Source organism: Cyanistes caeruleus, chromosome 2, assembly GCF_971803275.1.
Source record: "Cyanistes caeruleus chromosome 2, bCyaCae1.hap1.1, whole genome shotgun sequence".
In the NCBI taxonomy this organism is placed as follows: domain Eukaryota; kingdom Metazoa; phylum Chordata; class Aves; order Passeriformes; family Paridae; genus Cyanistes; species Cyanistes caeruleus.
This window is the reverse complement of record NC_141702.1, coordinates 61,486,485-61,510,175: the sequence shown is the minus strand read 5'-3', so window position 1 is coordinate 61,510,175 and position 23,691 is coordinate 61,486,485. Positions and strand designations below refer to the sequence as shown.

General features: G+C 40.0%; 1 protein-coding gene and 1 long non-coding RNA gene across 5 annotated transcripts in view; one reads left to right on the top strand and one right to left on the bottom strand.

Annotated features, from left to right (window-relative positions):
• Positions 1–23,691, top strand: part of PHACTR2 (phosphatase and actin regulator 2) — a 129,814-nt gene that overhangs the window by 5,831 nt on the left and 100,292 nt on the right. Inside the window, exon 1 of one of the 4 annotated variants that reach the window (XM_086869052.1) lies at positions 22,391–22,537. The exons of 2 other annotated variants lie outside the window; for them this stretch is intronic. In XM_086869052.1, the coding sequence (XP_086725178.1) occupies positions 22,525–22,537 (13 nt within the window). In that variant the 5' untranslated portion in view covers positions 22,391–22,524. Of the gene's footprint in view, positions 1–22,390; positions 22,538–23,691 lie in introns of those variants that run through there. One more of the 4 variants, XM_023923467.2, reaches the window with a different exon arrangement.
• On the bottom strand, positions 7,321–9,692 carry LOC111926764 (uncharacterized). Its single transcript, XR_002863163.2, has 2 exons — positions 9,514–9,692; positions 7,321–8,925 (listed from the first exon to the last, which is right to left on the bottom strand). It is a non-coding gene; the product is annotated as an uncharacterized LOC111926764 (long non-coding RNA).

The following is a 23,691-nucleotide window of genomic DNA, read 5'->3' as shown; positions in this document are numbered from 1 at the left end:
CAGCAGCTAGACCAGTAGCTGATGGTGAGATCTGCTTAGTGGTTTGCTGCTGAGTGTGTTTTAGTTTCTCAAGGCCCTTTGGCATTTAGCACTTCCTGCTGCTCTGTGGCTCCTAACAAGTAACCATTTAATATCAGATCACATGTCAAGTGTGAAGGCTAAAGAAGTGATTCAGAGAGTAGCTGAAGAAAAATTTTTCTTTTTCTTTTACTGAATGTAAGCAACTTGTTCAAAAGAAGCTTTTGTTTTGGTTTTAAAACCTAAACATTTCATTGCCCAAATCCACCGGTAGCATAAATAGTTTGTCTTTCTTCTCCTCCCCACTCTTGCATGTCCTTCTCTTTTTGCCATTGTTTCCTGAAAAAGCAGACACAATTTATGGTCAAAAGACTGGGGAGAATTACTAGTTTTTTTAAAAGATTTGTGAAGAATTTACATTTTTTTAAAATTTATTTAGGCTTTTTGAAATCAGAATCTTTTCAGTGCCAGAAGTCCTGTAATATTTCAGCTTTCAATAACGCCAGTATTAGTTATGTTTCTGAATTTTTACTAACTCTCATTGAATATGCTTTATCATAAAGCAGACATATTTTTAGTGATAATCTTCTCTTTTTCTTCCTTTTCTCCTAGCATTTTACCTAGCATGTTGCCACTTTTAACAAGTGCAGAAATTAGTTTTTCTCACAAACCGAGCGGCACGAAAGGAACAGTATCCAGAAGAAAACACAAAATCCTGACTTCAGTGTTCTGAGTTCATTCACTTCTCACTTTGAAATTGTCAGTCTTAAAACCCACCACAACAAGGGGTACCCTTTCATTCATGTGGAAAGCACTGTGATCTTCCTGAAATGCAAGCAGAGTTTGTAGGCAGTCAATACTTCCCTTGGGGGTGTGCTGAGAAAACTTGCTTCCCATCTCGGGGTTTTGATGCAGAACTGGACTCCTAAGATTGTGTGTTGTATATATTCCGTTAGTGCCTTTGATGTTGCCGCAATTTCTGAGTTTTGAAAGAGTGAAATATTAGTAAATTTTATCAGCATCAAGTACTGAGTACAGTGGGCTCAGAAGTGTTGGCCCTGCTTTAATACAGCCTGAAGCTGCAAAGCCGCTGCTCTTTGCAAGTCGGCCACACTCTCAGGTGGAGGGAGCGCTGCATAGAGGAGCTAAAGGGCAGCTTAAACCACTGCATCCTCTGGTGATGAGACTCTTTTCTACCCTCTCCCATTTCTCTCATGTCTCTTACATGTTTCTGACACATCCTGCATTGCCCTGCACATTTCTCATGCTTGGCTCTATTCAGAGAAATGCAGGACCATCAGTGCAAGGCCGGGAGGGAAATGTGGAAGAGGAAGCATTCAACCACAAATGGCAGAGGTGACACTTCCCATGAGATAAAATATTTAAAAAAAAAAAATTAAAATAATTTTAATTTTTTACTGTATTTTTTTTTTCAGACAATGTAGCATTCAACAGTTATTTGAATTAAATATGTGCTTTGTAGATTGGCCCACATTTTCTAATGTTTGCACAATTTACAGTATCCAGAAGAAAATTTGTTTAGAGAAAGTGGACTTCCATTAAAAGCAGTTGCTTTTTCTTTCCCTTCAACTTCAGGCTTGACTTCAGTTTTGCACACAAATTGTGGTGGCTCCCAATTGGGGAATTTGCCCAGTTGCACAGCACCATTCACTGTTTTCCCAGATAAGTATTTCCCCAGTCAGTAGCTCTGTTTTGGCACCTTTACCAGGCTGTTCCTGTCCAAACTATACTGGAAATAATAAAATTCCTTTCTTCCTTTATAATCTCTTTTTTTCCTTTCACCTCTTTCTTCCTTTCATCTCTTTCTTCCTTTCACCTTCTGGCCAGTCTTTCACTCCCCTCTTCTCTACTAACTTCTTTTCTGCATTCTCCATAGCTTCCAGTTAATGTAATTTATGTTGTGTTAAGAGCCTACACATCACCTTTGGTGATCCTCTGTCAAGGTCTGGTTAGGTACATGTGAGGTTGTTGTACCCTGCCCATTTGAGTCTAATGCACTGAGATGTGAAGGGACTAGGAACTTCCAATTAATGACATTAAGTTTGTAATATAATAATGCAATTGCCTGCAATTAATAACTTCATGTAAATGCACAGTAAGTTTATTTTCACGTTGTCACTGAGAGATAATGGTCAGAATTTGTACAGGCCAAGCAGGGATTCCTCCATTGTTAAGAATTCATTGGGAAAGGATAAAAGATTTCCTAAAACTTCTAAAAGAAAGGCTTGCTGAGTATTAGGAATGAAGAAGTGCTTCAGAGCCTTTCTAAGATAAAGCTTGTCACAGTGGCAAAGATCAGAAAATGTGAACATCATTCTTACTTCATTTAAAGTTATTAAGTTAGCTTAAATTTCCTTGAATACAGTTTTTGCCTGATAAAATAAGTGTTTTGTGAACAACTTTTTTTTTTTCTATAGAAATAATCCTGATTTCAGGCATATTTCTTAATTTTCAGGAAAAATATCTGACAAAAATTTGAAAATGGTAAATTGTCACTTCAAAAAGTTAACTGAGGCTTCTACAACTTTTCATCAAAGAGATATTTGGCATAGGGTTTTTTTTTTCTTCTAGTTTGGGGATCAGGAAGAGGAATTACAGCAGCAGAGAAGTGCCAGAATTTCCCCACCAGAGAAATGTGATTATCCCAAGGGATCTTGTCCATCAAGTGTACATTCTTCCAAGGCAAGGATAACCACTGCCAGATTCCTTTACAAATTATTGGATATCAAAAGGTGCAAATGCCTTCTTCACATCATAAGGTGTTAAATATATCATAGAACCAGACAGTAAAGAGCATGTTGAGCAAAGCTCTCCCTCCAGAGCATGTGTATTTGCTTTTCTTGATTTTGGGGGTAGAATAACATCTTTTAAGTTATATCTGTGACTAATACACATGTTACTGTAGCAAATTACAGCCACTAAGTAGAATTGGTATTGAGGTATTGTTTTGCATCATCTACAAGCACAGTAAAGAGGGGTTGTGGTGCATTTGCAATTGAAGGTGCCCTAATTGCAGGCCTTCTTTGTGTTCAAACACAGATGGCTATAGTTGAATGTTATGAGTGAAAGGATAATTAGCAGTTATCTGCTTGCCACTTTTTAATTTAATTCCTCTGTTGCCCAGTGTCACTGCTGCAGTAAATGTTGGTGGTTTAAGCCACCAATGAAATTGTGACTTTTTTATCTGAAAAAAGATGAGTCATGCCAAGGGATAGCACAAAAAGGCAGAGTCTGCAAGACATAATTCTGATTTTTATTCTGATTTAAAGCAGTTTTGGCAAGCTCAGAAGGATTGGAACTGAAATATATTATTTTGCTTACACAGTCAGAGCCAGGGTAATTGATCAGGGACTAGTGGATATCCCAAATGTTACAAATAACAATACAGTATTGGCTTTTGCATTTATTTATTAGCTTTTGCACATTATTATTAATCACAAAGATGTTGATATGGTACAATTTATGTTTCCTTTAAACTGATTTTTAATATAGTATTATCTGTGAGTTTATATATCCACCATATAGTTTATATAAATAGTAAATAGTAATTTGATAAATATATCTTAGGCCACAGCATAGTATTAAAATAGAGACTATGTGATGTTAAAATGCTTTTATGTAACTAACTCAGGGAATGGTGTAAGATTATTAGGTAGTTCTTTGCATTTGTAGACTATCTGAGTGACAAGATAACAGTGGCAAAAACCAGAACCAAATTTACTAACTCCTCGTTACCAGGGAGTGGAAAAACAACAGAATGGAACCACAAGAAGAAATAAAATATATTAGTTTAATCTGCAGCATGGCATGAAGACAAGTCAAAGGTGAAAACCAAGCACAATAACACCTAAACTCAAAAGAATGTTTGAATGTGTGTAAATTCTTATGAATATGCATGTAACCCTCTGTAATGTAACTGTATATAAAGAACATTATTTTAAGCTAAGGGTGTGCTTTCGGCAGATAGCCAAGCATCCCAGCTCTGGATTTTATCCCTTTTATCCCTTATTAAACTTTTAAAAATTTTAAAGAGTGAACTTTGTTTTTCACACAAAATATGATAAGAACTGCTCCAGCCCCAAGAATAAAGCATGGCAAAGCTGCCTTTGTTACTTATGTTTATAGGTACCTCTGCCTATGTTTCTGAGTAGGCTCTCAACTCTATATCCTCAGGAGTGAGCCAAGAGAGAGAATTACACCTTCCCAGGAGCGTGGCATCTTTCTTGCAGCTATCTGATTTTTGAGCCCTTAACATTTTTTAAAAATCATGGTGCCTTCCTGTTGTACCTTCCTGCAAAAAAAACAACCTGAATGGCAAATTCCCATCATGTTTACTTTAGTGAATAGCAAATAAAAAACAAGTCTGCCACCCAGCTATTTAAGTATTTGGAGACACATCTGCTATGAGTTTCGCCTTTCTTTGGAAGTTGAGATAAACAATAGCTTTTGGTCTACAAATAGCAAAAATCATTTTGGGGAAAGACTTCCAAAAATTGATGCAGTAATTTCCAGAGCTTTCTCATATTTAGCTGGTCATCTTGAGATTTTTCTAATGGGATCCTTCTATGGCAAACTGGTGAATGTGTGTCATTTCGTTGGCGATTTCAGCTCGCAAGCCATGGTGCAGATGTTTATCACTGCACACATGGTAAAGGAGAGCATTGTACACTCTCATGCATTTAGTGGTCTACCTGAAACAAGCTCTGAAAGCTACATCCTTGCACTGCAGCACTTGCCAGACCTGGAGGGAATGGGCAGAGTGAATGACTTCCTTGCAGCTACAGGGGCAAAAGACTTCAGGACTTCAGATGTGCTGCCCCTTTTTTGGCTCTGTATCAAATAGCTGTCCTGATGATCACCAGAATCTGGAAGAAAGTTTCCCCACCTGCAATTTCCATGGGGAATTTTGGGGTTTTTTGCCTTTCACTCAGTGCCTGCTGTGGAGGCAGTGCCAGGCAGCTCCACAGGCTTGCCTATCCTTGGGTGAGGGAAGATGGCACACAGCCTCAAACAGCAAGGCAATTGCCTAACAGCAGCTAAGGCATTGAAATCACTTTCAATTCAAGCTGGGTTAAATAAAATGCAACCAAAGCGCTTCTTTTGTAATTTCTAAAATAACTCAGTTGCTGGTCTTTTGAAAAGAGAAAGAAAGCATCACAGACAGAGTGAGTGCTGGCAAGCTATCTATAACCAGTCTGCTGAATTCAGGAGGAGAACAACCCATCAGACTTTACCTTGGTGTCAGCAGTTTAAAGATTTTCCATGCTTCTTTTCCTGCATCTTCTATGAAGTTTGTAATAATATTGTCTGTTTCAGATGGCTTTGCGTTTCAGTAGAAATCTTGTAATTTATTGAAATTTGAAATACGTCCTGCTGGCAACACAGAAGTTGTTATCCCATAAATTTCTGGTGAGTGGAAGTAACTCAGTGGAGCACATGGCTTTTGCAACTTTATTGCATTATTATATAAACTCTGTGGGGAAAAACAAATTTGTTCCACTCATGATAGGCCGAGATTGGAAAAGCGTTGTAAGCACAGGAAGGGATGTGTAAAAGAGATTTCTAGGGAGTGAGATTTATTGGGCTGGGGAATGGCCTCCCAGGAGGAACAGTGAAAGTTGCTCTCCTTTAAGTGCTGGAAGCACTTAAAGCCAGAGCTGGAAATGCACTAAAAAGTACGCAAAAAGAAACTTTTTGCAAGAAGAACAATGAGCAGGGTCTTTTGCCATTGTGGATGTTTTGTGTGGGGGTCTCTGGTTTGGGTTTTTATTGCTGTGTTTAGGCCAAGTCAGGAATGACAGCAGAGGGACAGAGGACTGAGTATACAAGCCATCCATCTGCCAGACCCACTGGGTGGAGTAAATAAAGATGGATCTTGCTTTGTTAGTGGATGGAAGAGCCACATCCATGACCCACCCCCAGTGGCAGGGTGTCCTCTCCACTTCCTTTAAAAGCAGACAGAAGTGAAAGAGATGGAAAGGAATTCTCCCAAGCAGCAGATAAATAACTGACAATTAGATAAGCTAAATGAAAGGGCAAAGCCAAATTTGCCCCTAGTATTTTGATGAGGAGTTTTGTTATACACAGTTTTATCCTAAGCTAAAGATAAATATATATTTAGATTATTTGGGGTGAATATTTAGAATATTTAGATGAATTCTAGGCAATGTGTTTTTGACAGTGAGAAGTACTTGAAATAAACAAACTTAGTCTGCTTTCTAAGACAATCAACTTCTTTAAATAAATTATATCAAAGAGATTTTAATTCAGGCACTAACTAATGAAGATAATTATAATATTTATTAGAACTTCTTTATATTTATTATTATTTATTAATATTTGTTATTTATTTGAATATTTATTAGAACTTACATACTTCTGCTTTAATGAACTTGTCTCATATTATGCCCCATAGAGAAATAAACCCCAGAAAAGTAAACTTCATGCATATCATGAAAGAAATAAATGATATTTGGTCCAAAATGTTTTTATACAAATATTGATTATCATAATAATAGGATAGAGGGGAGAAAAATCCAGAAGGGACCCTGCAAATGGCAGAGTCATGTGATAGCAGGCATGGAAATAAATACTGAAATAAATGCTGCCACAGAACTGCAGGACAGTTTTTATTAGGGCTGCATCTTTTTTTTTCTGTAAAACTGCAGTACAGGTTCTTCTGTTGGGAATTCACAGGACACGAGGAAGAAGAGCATGTCAAGGGTGCTCTGTACATAGGAATTGAAGAGCTCTTGGGTATGATAACATGTGTTCATATGAAAAAATAGCTACCCAGCTTCAGTCCGGTCCAGTTCATTTAATTAGTAATATTATAATAATATTAACATCATAATAATATTAATAATAAATTAATTAAAATAAACATCCATTAGGCATTTTTCTAAACTACTGAAATATAAACATCAGACTGATGGGGCCTTGCTTTTTCTGCTAGGAAATACAGGTACATAGACACAGGGAAGGAAGGAGCTGCTCGGTAGCTATCGAGTATCTCCAAGAGAAATGCTGAAGACTGGCCACATGGACCCTTGCTCTGAACAAGGAAACAGGCTTCAGTCACTGCACTTTGAGATTACCATGGAAGGAGAAGTGGCTGGGCACCCCTTTCCTTTCCTTCTTGAGTCCATGCTGTCATTTTTCCCTCCCATTTCTGTGATTTGAGGTAGTGTAAGTAGATAACACAGACGTTTTGATCTCTCAGCAAAAGCCTTCGCTTTGAGAACAGCAAGGAGATGCAGCAATTCCAGCAGACCAAGCATCCTCCAGTGGATGCCACCCAGGCTAAGCCAGAGTGATCCAGCCAAGCCATCACTGTGACTGCATCCCACCCAAGCTTTGCTGTCAGGTGCTGTGTAGCCCCCTTTGAAATGCAGGAGCGCACTGCCAGTGAAGGCTACTGCTGTGTCTCTGGCCTTGTGACTTCACTGTGACTTTCCAATGCCCTTTCCAGTGCTCAGCATTGTTGTGTTTTGGCTCTTACACTCACATTCTCAGTTGTGGGTTCTTTTCCTTCCAGCAGCTGCTGGACTTCTTTGGTGTTGAAAACTTCTGAAAGCACAATTCTCCCATGCCCAGTCATTCAGAGGTTAGGAGAAAGAGGCAGAAAAACTACTGTTCTTTTTTATTCCAAGACAAGTTATAATATGCTTTCTATGGCATCTCCATGCTCCTGGGGGCTTTATTCATGATGTTGGTGCACTTGTAGTTGGCAGTGCTGCTATTGACTCCAAAGGGTCAAAGCAAAGGCTTGGGCTGGAATAGATTGCTGCAGCTTTTATCCCAGGAAGAATTCTTTACACCATTTTACAAAGATGAGGTGACCTGAAGTTAAATATCACAGTCCTGTAGAAGGCAAAAGTCCCTTTGGGAGCAGTTTGGCTTTTTTTTGTTCCAGCCTGTTAAGAAAATCCTGATGTAAGTAGAGATGAGATGCATTAACAGGGATGAGATGCATTAACAGGTTTTGTGATTGGCCAGGGTCAATAAGGATCAAAATAAATGTGAGATTGTTTTCCAAGGGAAATTAAACAAAGAGCAAGTACAAAGCATCTGCAGCAATTCCATAGTAGGTAAAAATACACAGCAGCTTCCACCTTTATCCTGTGAAAGCCCTATGAAGGTCCACCTGATGATGTGGGAGTCTGCAAGCAGCCCACCTTCGGAGAAGAGGATCTTCTCTTGGGAGGAGAGCCCTGCTTTGGCTCCTTGTTACTCAGGTAAGGACAGAAAGAGGATGGGATTGTCCATGATTATCTGTGCATCACTTCCTCTGCTGCATGTGAGCAGGAGAGAGGAGTGTATTAGCTCTTCTCTGATGTGAGCTGTATTACCTCTCACCACACAGCTAGGGCCCTTATTATAGTACCAAGAGGAGTAGGAAGGGCCAGGAGAAATCTAGATGAAAAAGTACTGACTCAGATACCAAAGGAAAATTGAAATGGTTTAAAATGTAAAAGATCCCCATCAAAACCAGAAGAAATTACTTCACTGAATTTTTTGATACCTTCTTTTATGTTAGTCTGCCATTATGTCCACAAACAGAGCAAATGATATCTTTATCTAGATAAATCCATTGATTCTGCTCTGCTTCTTTAACTTCAACAAACTACCTTTTGTCTCAGCATCTCTGATTCTTGTTCAGTGGAAAATCTTTATTCTCCAGGCCTTTTTGTACTATGATGCCCACCAAGTGTGGGAAAACTAGGGATGCTCTCCATCTAGCAACAATTACTGTAGGAGTCCATCTGCCTGTGGTGGCCAGCAGAGGTGATGTGCTGGACCCTTAGCAGATCCAGCTCTGCTCTGCTATAGATACAAGGAGAATTGTCCATAGGCTGAGATTTTCCAACAGGTCTGTGGAGGAGTCTGAAAACAATGTCAGAAAACAACAGATGACTAGGTTAGTGGCTTTAAACAATTTGTTTGCATTATAGTAATTGCCTGAAGAAAGCCTCACTTATGTGAGCAATCTTTTTCATTTTCTCCCTGTGTAATGAAAGTGTAAGGTAATGGAGCTTTCTTCTGCTGTTGTTCGTGCTGTTTCCTGTCCTACAAGGCCCAACAGCTTCAGTGACCTTCCTGCAGGGGGAGGGAAATGGGAAAAATTTGGAAAAGCCAAGATTTTTTGGGTTTTGTGAGTATGCTTATATTCATCAATATATGGTCAAAACAGAATATGTTACCCAGTGATAAGGTAGAATTAACCCCCTTATGCTTCCTGTTTTGTTGCATCTTCCTTACTCCAGTTATTTTTGATAGGATTTAAGGGCTAAGAGCATCCTTAATGTAATTACTGCAGCATCTTGCCTTGCCACCACCCAAAGAGCTTCCCCTGAGCCCAGCCACACACGCTGAATGCCTCACACCATGTGCTCCCAAATTCCCCCTCTGCCTTCACACCCATTTGCTGATGAGGCTCCCATCATCTCCCACCTGCACAGCTTGGTTAGGTACCTTTAACCTCCCGGCTGCCTGTCAGGAGTTGCTGTGGAGAACTCGGCTGGGGAGAGGTTCTGGCTCTCAGGGAGATGCTGCTGTGTGAGGCTGATACACTAGATGGAGTGGTTGTGATGCTGATCTGCAAAACCTGCCTCTCTGTGCTCGATTTTTGCCTGGATCAGGCCCCTGCCTGCAGACAGGATCTGAAATATAGGCTTGTTTATATTGAGTGATCAGCAGCAGATTGCCCTGAGCTGGTTTCACCTGGTTTCTGCTCCTCCCCAGAGGAAGTCACAGCAGGACCTTCATTAGTTTCAGTGCCTTAAGTGTCTTTAAAGGCACAAAGCTGGAGTGGGATGGAATGGGGATGGTGTGTCAGCATTTTAAATTTCATAATGCTCCCTTCTTCCCCTCCCTTTTTTTTTTTTTAATCCATAAAATGCATATTTAAAAAACACAAAATGTTATTATCAGCCATTGGTCTTCTCTCAGCCAAAGTAATGCTGCAAGCTTGGCATTACTGCTGGTGAAATTGGATCTCCTTGTTGTATTGATTCTGATGTACTTTTGGTCAGGGCTTGTGGGTTCTGCATTGATCTGTCAAAGAAACTGCTGAGGAGTGGGAGAGCAAGGTCTGTTGTCTGTGTTGTTTGGGAACTAACAGAAGCTCTTATTCTTTGCCAGCAGCCTGTTGCACACTTGGATATTGATCCATTATGAGGGAATCTGGCTTTAATTAGTACCAGGATTTCCAGTATTTTTGCAGAGTGCTTTGACCCTGGTCCACAGCACGTTGCAAAGGCAGGCTCTCAGGCTGAGTTGCACCTTTATTATGTAGTCTTCTGAGAAAGAAATCATTAAAATAATTGGACTAAAATTTTTGTGTGTGCTGAACCTGAAGTACTATTTTCTAAATCAAAATCAGTTGGGTCTATTTAAAATGTGTTCAGCAATACATCTAGGCCTTGATTAGCATTGTGCACTTACGTACCCTGATGTCTTCCTGGCCTGGCAGACATTTAGATTTGGTGTATGCAGCTCTAAGGGAAGATGCAGAATCCCTTGACTGAATGAGACTGAAAATAGTCATTCTTTCTCCCAGACTGAAAATTACAGCACTGGAAAGACTTTCCTCAGAAACCTAAAAGAGAGATGTCACTCATTCTTTCCAACCTCAAAACAGTTTTATGGCAGGAAAAATCTTTTGTTTTCCTTTCTTTTTTTAAAAAAAATTATTTTCTTTTATTCTTTGAGGAGAAGGGCCTGGTATATTTTTGCCATTAGAGGTATTGTGTGAAAAATAACCCCACAGTAATGTTAAGTGGTTCATATACAATTGGTAGGTATTAAAGATATCATCAAAATTTTCATATATACCAGTCCATCAGCAACAGAAATTTTTTTTCTACTTGAAATATTAAAAATTATAGATAGTAGATATATGACTAAAAGTAAGCTAAAGCAGTTTTCCCATGACACATCACTGAATGAAACATGAAAATAGCACTCTTACTAACTTACCAAAACATTTCTCTGTTATTTATTCAATACTGCCTGAAATGATCATAAAAAGTGACTCCGTGAAAAATGACTGTGTTATTTTATAGAATGCCATCCATGTTGAGAAAATTACATCTATAAGTCCTGGCCATCTCCCACATATATGTGCAGATGAATAAGGAGAGAGAGGGGGAGAAACTTAAAAAAAAAGCCTTTGAATAGCTCTTCTTAGCCAGGTGAGTGCAAGCCTTGAGCTGCCACATCTGAGCAATCACTGCACCACCTGCAAGCCCAAGGATCCAAAGCTCCTTCACTCCACAGCATCCACAAGAAATGCCTGGTGTGTTTCAGCCCCAGTGGCTGAAGAATATCCAGGATTGCTGCAGGTTTTTTGAAAGCTTTGGGGCAGGCTCCTCTGTTGTTAGAGCAGAGTGGTAGAAATTCTTCATTCCTGGACTCTGGGGGAGATAGCATGGTGAAATTCCATTCGGGTCTTGAAATGTATAATAACTGATAATAATCTTACGTGAGGATGAAAAACATAGGGGTGTTTTGGGGTTGGTTGGTTGGTTTTAGTTTGTTTGTTTAGGTTTTTTTCATTGGTTGGTTGATTGTTTGGTCTGGAGTTTTTTATTCATTTTAAATTTATGCACTAATCTGGTTTGGATAAAGATAAAATATTGACCTAAAGATACAATTAATAGGGTGGTCTACTACATTGCTTGCTGCAACCTTAGAATGACATAATATCTGAATTATTCCTTTTAGTTTAACAGTTTGGCCTACTTCCAAAGGGATTTTGTTCCTGATTTGGACTGTGGGAGAAATATAGCAGAGAATCTTCAGGTTCTGGCTAAGCACATTAAGGTTTATCTATTTCAATTGACTTTTCCTTTATAAAATAGAAATGTAAATGTTAAACTTGTCCTGTATTTGTGGGCAGGTCTAGCTCAGAAGTCAATGTCATGGAAACATGGCCTAGATGTTATCTTCATGACGGGTACAACCGTTTGATAAATTGCTCTCAAAGATATGCATCCGTAGTTTTCTGTCAGTGCGAAAGGGCATCTCCCGCAGGATCTTTCATGGGGCAGTCCCTGGCCCAGCTCTTACTCAGTGCTTCAGTTCTGATTTGAACGTAGGATTACAGAATATCCTTGCAAATTTTGCAGCTATTGCTGAGCCAGGAAAGTTGCAAGCACTGGATAGCACTGCTCTTGACAAATGCTCTTGACAGATTCAAGCAAAGAGGTAATACAGCTTTCTGTCAATTGACATACTCCTCCTTTGCTTTGGTTTCCACATAACTAGGGTGTGCAAAGACAGCATTATCAAAATCCAGGTAAAATTCCAAGCCACACTGTCAAGTAATTTATGTCCAGTACTAAGGTTTTGCAAGGATTTTAAGATATTTGAAGAACTGTATTAGAAAAATGATGAAACTACTACAAGAAATGTAGTTTCAAGGCTTCTTCAAAATACTTGTATTTTGGGGGGGGTCTGTCGGACTTAAAGGCAGCAACCTGAGAACATAAGTAGAGAACAGAAGAGTTGTGAGATTAAGACTGCATTTGATTGTGCCATTTACCCACACTAAACTGAATGCAAGTGGGAGGAAGGAAATTGTTGAAAGACAGCACGCCTGTGCTTTAAAACTATGGATGGATAACAGGGAATCAAAGAGGAAACAATCTTCATTGTAATCCCATTGTCCAGACTGACCTCAGTAACAAAAGAAAAAAGGATAATAGTAGTAAAATAACCAGATATTTCAAATTCATTATATTTTAATAATCAAACCACTATTAATGATGTAAATAAAAAGATTTAAAATACTTTTTATCAGTATCCTTCTATAATATTCTCTTTCTTATTGAAGGAAATAAGCTTATACTTTTCACCACCCTGAATGCAAAGAGAAGGGCAACATAGCTCTGAAATACCCAACCACCTTTTGTAAGAGCTTTAGTGAGCTTTTTCTTCTTGCTCTCAAGAGGGCACCTTTCCCTGCATTACCTAAAAACGCTCTCCAGGCAAATTCAAGCGTCGTGTTCTTGATGAAATGTTGTTATTTTTAGAAATAAATGAAGCAGGATACATAATTTCCCCCTCCTACCCCTTTGTTGATGCTTTTATGGAACGACCTGTGTTCAGAAGTTAATTGCAGAATACCTGATTGTGCACAAAATAGGCAACTGCCAGTGGGTGCTATTGTAAGGGGAAAAGAAAAGGAACAATGCCATACAAATGTCACTTGGGAGTTCTTTTTACGTCTTATTACCACCCCAGGAAAAGAGAACTGACTTGTTTGCCACAAAAGGGATTAAGTGACCTTGCATGACACCCTGGGAAGGGATGCCTAGGTGAAAGGCATGTTGCAATAAACAGGGTCTTTTGGGTAACAGCTTAGGAAGGAGAGAAATTGCAAAAACCAATTTGCCATGTGGATTTGATCCCTTTTTGAACTTTCACACACCTTTGTGTGCTGCTTCACTTAGGATGACAAACTGATAACAGAAACAGAAATGTCTTTAATTTCTTCATCTGTCAGTACATCAAGTCTGTTTTCCAAAACCAGCAGGAATCAAACAAAAGGGCATCATTTCTCTGTTAGCAGCACAGTTGTTTTCAGCTGGTGTTTGTTCATAGGTTTTGCTCGGGGTGTATTTCCAGAGTTCCCCTGGTTTCCCTGTTGCCTCTTTGGTCAAATTCTCTGGTCCTTCTGCCTTTCTTATCCAGACATGCACACTTCAGTGCAAAGCAACCAAGCACTCTGAACCAGATTTACAACACACTGCTGATTTCATTGTAATACACTTCTCAGCACTGGAACTTTTCATGTTGTTGTATAAACAATAGTTTATCCTCTAGCTCCATATGCTGCAGTAGAGTACAGTTGGAGTTTTGACTCAGAATAAAAAAGTTTGGGATGCTGAATTATCAGCATTATTACCTGAAATGACTCCAGGGTTTCACTTCTGCTGGCTAGCTGTGGCCTAACAAAAGTACAGCCTATGGTGACACAGTAAATCCTGGAATGGAAAATATTTACCTTGTATATTCATTCAGCGAAAGCAAGCTCTTTCTAATGCATGTTTTCCCAACACCTGCATGTGGCACATCTCCAGCTTGCCAGTTTGCCTCATGTACTCTGCTGATATTGTCTAGGCTCTGTGTTTGTCACACACTTTTTACAGTAAGTTCTGGCAAGAACACTAGCCACCAAATAAGATTAAAATAACTTGTGTTGTTAATGAACTTTTGCAGGTAAAATATATGTTTTATAATAATTAAAATATACCCATCCTTTCAGTACCTTTGAGGTGCATTTGAGAATGTTTTGTTGCTGGCATTAGAAGATCATCAAGCTGCACAAGCTAAAGGGATCCTTGATACAGAACCTAAAGCAGTTCAGGACAGGAGTTGAGTGGAAGTCAAATTGCTCAGACATTCCTCTAACTAACCAGGGTGCTGAGAGTTAAATTACACAGCAATCAATTCACCACACTTTCTGCACTTAAATAGGTGAAGACATACTCTGGCTATTACTTGTTAGAAAGAAATATCCTTTGGAGCAACTGTGAAGCACCTTGTACAATATCTGGAGCTGTGATTCTAGTCCACCTGGGTCCCTTAAGGAGGTTGAAGGAGCTTTTCTAACTCCAGGGTGACAGAGGCGGTCAAGTTTGTCTGGCTAAATGTACAGTGCATCATGTACAGCACATGGCTGCACACTAGAGGTTGTTTGTCAAGCCTTTGGAGTTAGAAAAGCTTTTTCTTTCTTGATTCATTTTCATTTTCAATTGTTCATTTTCCTAAGGGTGACATTTGATATTTAAGTGATCATTACCTACCATTTTCTTGCCTAAATTTTACTTCAGCTAGGAGACAGGGTTAAGACAAATGCCAATAAATATCTTAAATACAGTCTTCTATTCCATTGCCTTTATTGATGTATTTTCACTCACACTACTTAAACTGAAACACCCAGAACCTCCCCTATCCTTAGCATAAATGTGGCCACATGTTTTATGTCCAGAGACAAAGTCCTGGCCTGACTGAAGTGGGAGTTTTGCTGTTGGCTTCACTTGAAGCTGGTATCACTTCAGGTCCTCAGACCAGGATATATGTCTTTCTATGTTTTTTTTCTCTACTGGATTGTCTGTTTGAAGATTTTAAGGGAAAACAGAAATAGAGCTTTGTTTATGCCTCTCAGTGGGGTTAAATTCCCTCTCTTTTTATTGCACATAAGATTGCAAGAGAAAAATCTGCAGAAGACACAAGGAAAAGTGGGGGGAAGAAGGTAAGAATAAGGTCCTGAGATAAGGAGCAGAGTAAAATGTTCTGTAAATCTATTGTATGCAGTCATTAAGGCATGATAAAAATCTGACATTTCACTTCAGCAAGGATAATGAAGACTGGCCTTTTTACATAGATTCACAGCACTAATGCCAGAGAGGTTATTTGGGCTGACTTATGTGATACAAGCCCTTAAATTATGCCCATTAACACTTTCGTTGAGCTCAGTAACTTGTGTTTTACTGTTGTCATCCAGAAAGACATCTAGTCCTGATGTGATGACCTCCAGGGACAGAAGATCCACTGAAAGCCTTGGTAGCTTAATCACATTTGCTGTGGCAATAGATAGTTTTTACTTGAACATGCTTAGTCTCAGTTTTCAACCATTGTTTTTTATTGTAACTTTCACTGACAAAGTAAAAGGCATTCTGTTTCTTCTTGGTGCCCTGGCCCCTGTGACTCACAAAATGTGCTCATTTTTCACATTTCAGTAGAAGGCTGAAGTATTTTATTTTATTTTGTATTACCATCCTGCTGAGGTCAAATGCTGAGATGGAGAGGTTTCCACACCAGCCTCAGTATGGCAGAGACAAACTGGGATCCAAAACTCCCTTTATGCAGAGCTTCCATTTGGCCTCTTTGTAGAAAACCTGTTCTAAGAAAAATACTCAATCTGGTCAAATATCATAATGGTTTCAGAACATTTAAAGATGTCATTAGATTTCCAAAGTCAGAACATTTTGTAACAGGCTCTGTAACTCTCTGCCTCAGGTGTGAAAAGCCTACAGCCCGTAAAAAGGAGTTTGAGTCTGGAATTTGATTTCAGTGGACACATGGAAGCAAATTTTTTATTCCTTGTTATAAGCATATAATACTGAGGATTATAGCAGCCTGATACCTTAAAATGACACTTAAAAAGTCTTATTTTTAAGTGGTTGTCCCAATTTTCTATACCTGATTTAGCTTAGCACTCTGGGTAGCAAAGGCCATGACATGAAGTAAGGTTTTGGTTGCAGCACATCTCTGTTTCCATAGGAATAGTAACTTGTTTCAAAGCATTTGTTTGTGATATTTAAAGATAAAAGGAGAGAGGTTATTTCAGTTTGCTTGACAGATTTCATTTATGTGAGCAATATGTTATATTAATGCACGAACACCCACGCCAGGCACTGTAAATGACTGCTCAGGTACTGTAGCCTTTCACCTGGAACACTTACCCAGTTTTCTGTGACAGAGAGGAAAATGGATCTTCTGGACCTTCCCAAACCATAGCCCTAATCCCTTTGGTAGCCATTTGCTTTTCTAAGTAATTTCCAATTTTGGGAGACTGCAAAAAGCAAACAGAAGGGCATATTTTGATTCTGACAGCAAATGCTTGGCAGTTCAGTGGAAGACGTGTGGCAGCTTCAGATCTACAGAACTTCCCTCTGTAGCAAGCTCTTGGCTCTGTGCAAGCTGGTACATGGCACAGTCTGAGAGTCTGACTTACAGTAAGGGCAGAACAGAGAGGAATAACCACAGCCTAGGTTGTGTGTGAACGTGTGCTCATGAGAGGGCAAGACGAGGGAAGAAGGGCAAGTGATGCAAATGAAGTAATGGCTGGCTAAGAGGGAGGATGGAACACAGACAAGTCTGCAACTTGAGGCATTCTTACCAGCATGTCAATTAGACCTGAGTATATTTAATTGTTTTCTGAAGGCAGACAGCCTGCCAACAGCTCTGAGCTGGTTTAAAAGTAGTAAAAATGCTTGAAGCCATTAGACATCTTGTTTGTGAGGCCCCCCCATCACCAGCCGTGCAGCTGTGATCATGGTGACAGCAGCACATAGTTAATATATATTTACTTTTGGCCATGCCAGGCACAATTCATTCAAGCATCTCCAAATCCAAGAAATCCTCTGAAGATTTCCAGGGCTGGGTAGGCAGTTAGGCACATGCAAGCCTCTATAAAGGAATCAGTGAGAAAGCTAAAGAGGAAAACCTTCAGTTTATTTTTCCAAGTATTTCAAATTGAGCACATACCATGCTGCATTGTAGATAGGAATTCATTAAAATTCGGGATTCAGGGAGAACTTACAGTTTTCTTAAATAATCATGTATTTTGAGATTTTTTTCTTGTCCATGCTTTTATATCCTGCTGAGCTCCCCTCTTTACGATATGCTGAAACCTCTTCTTTCACCTGTCCCAGTCCCTGCTTTCCCCTCCCACTTCCTCTGTCCCTCCTTTCACTCAGCCCTGCCGCCCTCTCTGCACAGAACTCAGCACATGCCCAGCCCCTTCCTGCTCCCTCTGAAAACCCATCTGTGCTGTGAAACTCCCCACCTACAACGACCCCATCTTGCTGTCTGGATCCCACTCTCTCCTTGTTTTCTCAGTTTAAATCTCTTGACTTCAGAGGTGTTGCTTCTCCTCTTGCAGCTTTCAGCAAGAGTCAGAACCACTGCATCTGTCCGGGCTGTTCAAGGATAAAGTCTTCCTGGGGAAAAAGAGGCTCCTGCTGTTTGCTCAGCAAAACAAAGCACTCTGTGCCCTTACAGCTGTGTATTAACAATATTCCCAGGTTGAACTGGAGCTTCTTCCCAAGACAAGAGCATCCTGGTCTCAAACTCTTCTGCTTCTGTAAGGCAGGGAAAAGGCGTTTGGCAAAACCTTTTCCAGCTGGGAATTGCTAGTGAGGCTTAGGGAAGGCTTCTGCTAGAGGTTGCTTCTGCACATTGCCACATCCTCAGCCCTTTCCCAGGGAAGCCTACTCCATGCATACTGTTCAGCACATCATCAAGAGGCTTTTCCTTTTGCCTAGAAATTTTCAAGGAAGTGCCAGAGATGGTTTTCATATATATAAAGCCTGAAGAATGTGTACCTAGCAACTTTGTATTTATAGACATGTTACTAATTCCAGATTTTGGTGCAGTTCATGAGCACCAAAACCACTTTATAACAAGCGGCAATTTTTGTTACTGTCTGAAATACTGAGTTTCGTCTGTAGCAGAGTGCAGATCCTTTGCTGTCATTCCCATACCTTCTCACAATGTCCTTCCTTCCCTCCCAGTAAAACCACCTCACCACTGGTGGATGGAAAGGCACTTCAGAAAAGGAAATACCTTCTGGAGAGCTACAGATCCCTCATACTCAGTACAGTCATTGGCCTGGGACTTGGTGGATACTTACAAGAATTGCATGAAGTTGTATATTTAGAGTATTGATGATGAGTATTCAAGCCCACAGCATCTAAAAACAAGTATAGCTTATCCCAGAGACACCTCCCTGATGATTTCTGTGTAGGAAGAAACAGACACAGTGAAAGGGAAGTGAAACATTTTGCCCGAAATGGCATCTTACAGAATCAGATCTTTGCAGTGACAAATGTGCACTGAACAGAGCAAGATTTCACATATTCTAAATGTGTCCTTAGGCATTTTTGTCATGATATGAAACACCAAAGCTGAAGCTGCCCATCGATTCTGCAGGTTTGTCGACTCTAAGTGTTTTGATGTCTGGGCACTGAGGTCTGTGTTTACCCTGATTTCTTTATTTGCTGCTTACCTGGGCAGATTTCTGTGCCTCCGTTAATCCTCATTGATTTTCCTGGGAGTGAAATGTCATTGCCCTAGCAGGCTGTGTACATCAGGTATATTGGAGAGCGGGATCGTTAGGGTTCTGTGTAATTAGCAGTGCAACTAATGTACTCTGTAATGCTTTCTTCTCCAAGGGTTGGCCCTGATTATGTGGGTTAGCAACTTCATTGGCTCCTAGCTCTGCACTGGGGTCTCACACAACCTCCAGTGTGTTTGTCCTCACACAGCTCAGGTGTGGGAAGCGAGCACAGTACAAACTGTTCCTAGGTCAGATGTTGGAGGAGTCTGCACAAAATCAGGATGAACAAGGAATTGAGCCCAGGTCCTAAGTGCCTATGGCTGAAATGGATTGTTAGACAGGACCACCTCATAGGTGAAGAAAACCAGGATATATTCTGATGGAGTATGAGATTTTTACAAGATGAACAGAGAGCTTTACACCTGTTTAGATCTGATCTTCTTAGCCCATACCTCAAATTGTCCTTAAAAAGACTGAGTAATTTTGGTGTCATGCAACTGTGTATTGTGATGGGGTTGCTCTGTCCTCACAAATGAAGTAAATGTATGTCTGGAATATATGTGTATTTTACTTCTAAATAACAATCACAGTCTCCTTGTTGAACTCCACCTATTACCTGTATCTTTCTTTTTCCTCACGTTCAGTCAGGCTGACGTTGCTTTAATCCTGTAACAATGGCATCTGATCATGCACATCTGTAGATTTCTATGCAATAACCTAGTTACCTACAATTTAAAAAAATTCCACCCCAATTCACATATTTTGTAAAGCTTTCTCTTTTTCGAAGTTTCCTGGTGAGATACTTTCTGTTCAAATGGAGGAGATTTATATCATATGAAATTTCCATTTATAGTTAGCTTTCAAGAGTTAATAAATTCCACTAACAGTTAATTTCATTGGCAGTTCCTGTCACACAGCCATGATGAAGCACCCAAACTCAATGCTTATCAAGCTGTTGCAATTGGGATTTCCCATACTCTAGTTAGCACCTTACAGTCCTGATCCTTAGCTGACCTGAAGCTGTGAATCTGTACTGCGTCTCAGGAAGAGACCTGGGTACTCATTAGACTCTTCCAGGGCATCCTTGGAAGGAAACCTGTGCATGTGGGCAGGAAGGGAGCTGTGGTGTGCTCCTGTGAGGTCTTCTCATCTGTGTGACTGGGGGACCAGCACCCTGAAGGACACCATGAAGCCCACCTGCCCTGAGGCAGTTGAGGTTCAGCCGTGGCACACACACTGGGACTGCTCTGCACAGAGAAATAGTCGCTGTCTGGAGCTCTTCACTTCCCTGAGGCCTGTGTAGGTGCAGCTTTCCATCATCCCTTGGGATCTCTGGCAGAGGGAGTTGCCCACCTGTATTCCCCAGCCACAAGGGTCGGGACTGGTTTCCTATAGCTGCACCATTGCCTGGTGACTTCTCAAGTGCAGAGCTCCCCAATTCCAGCTTCCAGTGAAACTCAAAGCAAACAAGTTGGATTCAAAGCCGATTCTCTAAGCTTTAGTCAGCATAAGACATTTACATACTTAGTGGGATTTAAGATATCTGTCCTTCTGCCCTGCAGTGGTTTTGTCACCATCCCACAGTGCAGTTTGAGCTCAGACACCTGTAGGATTTGCAGTTCTGCAGAGCCCCATCTCAAAACCAAGCCATCTCTTCTTTTCACACAGGCAGCTTGCTGTTCCCTTGGCTAGCAGTAGCCTCCTAGCAAAAGAGCACAATCCTCTGCCCTTCTCTCCTGAGCAGTGTGCTAAAGCTGCAGTACATCCCCCAGCTCTCTCCAGGACACGTGGGGCTTTAAAGACACACCAAGAGCCTGCTCTTTTTCTCTTTTCTGCAGGAACCCAGCACTATCCAGGCAGCTGTCTCCAGAGAGGAGCTGGAGAAAAGTGATTGCCTTTATCAGATGGCCATCGCACAGCCTCCAGTTTAGTGTTCCTCTGCAACTAGATTTCACCAAATGCACTTTAACCAATTACCCAAATTGGCACATTAATCAATTGTCATTAACTGATGCAGGACCTAGCAAATTAATAAACTCCTTATTGGTCATCTTTAACCCTTTGTATTAGTGTGGCTGTAGCTATCTGTGACATGCATAATGCAACATGCTTATGCTAACTTCTATTTTCTATAAGCTCTTCATAAGCCACTTATAAATAGAAGCTTAATATGAAGTGTGACAGATCTCTAATCTTTAGTCTCTCCTTAGCCCTCCAAGCGCCTCCTTTCTGGAAATACAAAATATATCCAGTGTGCCCTAGATATTCTCCATTCTTGCTGATGACTTTACTTCTCAGCCATTGATTCTTTCCACTTCTTAATCAGTGTAAATAGATCAGTGCTGCAACCTCTTTTTATTCAAAATTTTAAAAAGAGCAATGAGATCAAAGGGACATTGAAGGGGTGATGAATTGAAAATATATTTTGTTGCTCACGTGATTCTGTGAGGCAGAGGGTCCATATAATGGAGACATAAAAAACCTGTATTCCTTCTCCATTGCAATAAAGAGGATTGGAGTGAATTATCTAATGGAAGGTACAAATACTGAGAAAATACTGTGCAGCATTGATGTAGTGCCAGTACTTTGTGACATTCTCTTTCACCAAAGGCCATGTGTGTAATGGAGCCCCTGTCACCACTGAACAAATGCTGTGGCACAAAGTGCCTGGTGTAGGGTTACAGGGCAAATCTGTACCAAAATACGGGATAGAACCCGAATATCCTGGTACATGGAAATTTTTATGAGTCTGTACTGGATTTGTTTGTTTGTTTATGTCTGTGGGGGAAAAGCCTGAGCTTCACAGTCTCAGGTGATATGGAAAATTTAGAATTAATACCTCTTCATTTCAGCATGTCACTCAGATTTTGTTGAGCCAAATCCCTCCAGAATCCAGTGGTTTTCACTTTGACTTTAAAAGTAAAGCCCTGTAGTTACTCTTTACCCTTTCCTTATATTCAGCTATGATCACTATAATAATGTATGTTTCCAGGCAATTAATATATTGATATGCATTCACAGACAAGCACATCTGCTCTGTTTCTCACAAAAAGGAGAACACCTGATGTAGAGAACATCAGGTGCAGAACTTGCAGGATTTAAAACACATTAGCCAAAGCTAATGTCTGCAAATTGTAGCCTAACCCAGCACTTTCTCAGCCACAGATTCCTCCCCCTCTTTTTCTCTCCCTAAAACTTTTGCTGTTGCGTCACTGATAAATAACAGCCCTTTCCTCGGTAATATATCCCTGCTGTATTTAAGGTTTTGCCCTCCTACCCATTAAACCTCTCCTCATCAGCATTACTTTTACTTTTCAGAAACAAATATTCAGTATTATGGGCTGGGAGTTCTTTTGTTTTCCCCCCATAGATGTAAAACCCTGGGGGATTTAAGTATCTACTTGATAGGCTCACACAATCTTAATCAGCCTATAATGGAGCTAATGGCTGTTTGTCATCCTTGGAGATATAAATTTCCTGGTGATGTCTACTGCAGTCAGTACATGAAGTATGCTCTGACTGCCAGCAAGGTCTAATAACCAGGAGAAGGGCAGCCAGCTTCATTATCGAGCCTGAGACTGTACCGGCTGCTTTTCTTGGGAACTGTGCTTTTTGAATACCGAGAGGGAATAATGGATAATACCGGTAAGTGAAATAAAACAGATCTTCATTCTTAGTGGAGCTACGGGGTTCGTTTGTATCCTCTCTCTCTTGCTGCAGGAGATGTGTTTCTTTAGCCTCTGTGGCTTCTTCCTTTTAAATGTCCTTTATTAAAGCAAAATTTTATGTCTAAAATGTGACACGCTTAAGTTGTTAACCCCTTAACGGTCTGGGTTTTTTTCTGCTCTAAGTCTGTTTCCTGGAAATGTGAAGCTAAACTGTAATGTAGGATCTGCCTTTTTAAGGTATTCAGTGTTATTTTGGAAGCTATAAGCAGGAAATGTGGCAGGAAGGGAAAATGAGTGTACTTCAGAGAGAAATCTCTCTCGCAGTTTGAAATAGGTGTGGATAGGTAACTAATAAAGCTAACAAAAAGTAGATAATGGTTAGCTCTCATCTGTCTTATTTTAAGCTGGTTTTGTTTTCTCTGTGTAATGCCTTACTCTCTTTCATATTTAGTACATAAAATATTGAATATATTTGCACTTTTTATTTTCTTTGATGTTCCAACTTCAGATCATGCATTTTCATCCCAAATAATGCACTTCACGGTTTCTAAGGAGGCACACACATCATTACATCGGTGATGAAATGCATTATTTGCATTTCCCTTTTGCATTACCTTGTATCACAAGGCAGAGAAAAAAGAGAGCTTTTTGGGACAGCTATTTTGCAAGCTGCTTTGACTGCCGTGAAACTTGAATGTGTTGAGATCTCACAGATTTATTGGTACTAGTGTAATACATATTAGGAGACACAATCTGCAGTAGATTCAGTGCCCTTTGAAACCTGCTCAGATCATCAGATTTGTCTAATGTTGACCTTAAAAGTGACAATCACCTCTACAGTGTGTGGCAAAGATTATTCTATGATAGCTTTCAGTGATTTTCTGGGGGTTGTGGGTGTTTTGAATTTTTTTTTTTTTAATAGTAGAAGAAAAACTCTTGCTTATGTCTGCTAAGCTGTCCAGGTCATTCTCATCTCACATGTATCGTTATCAACTTCTGTGACAAACAGATAAAAGGGTTTTGCTGCCTTTATTTCTATAAAGTCCAAGACCAAAAAAAAAAAAAGCTTTTCTAAAATATAAAATGTAACATCATGGAAAATTACATTGCCAGCATTTAAGAAACCTGACA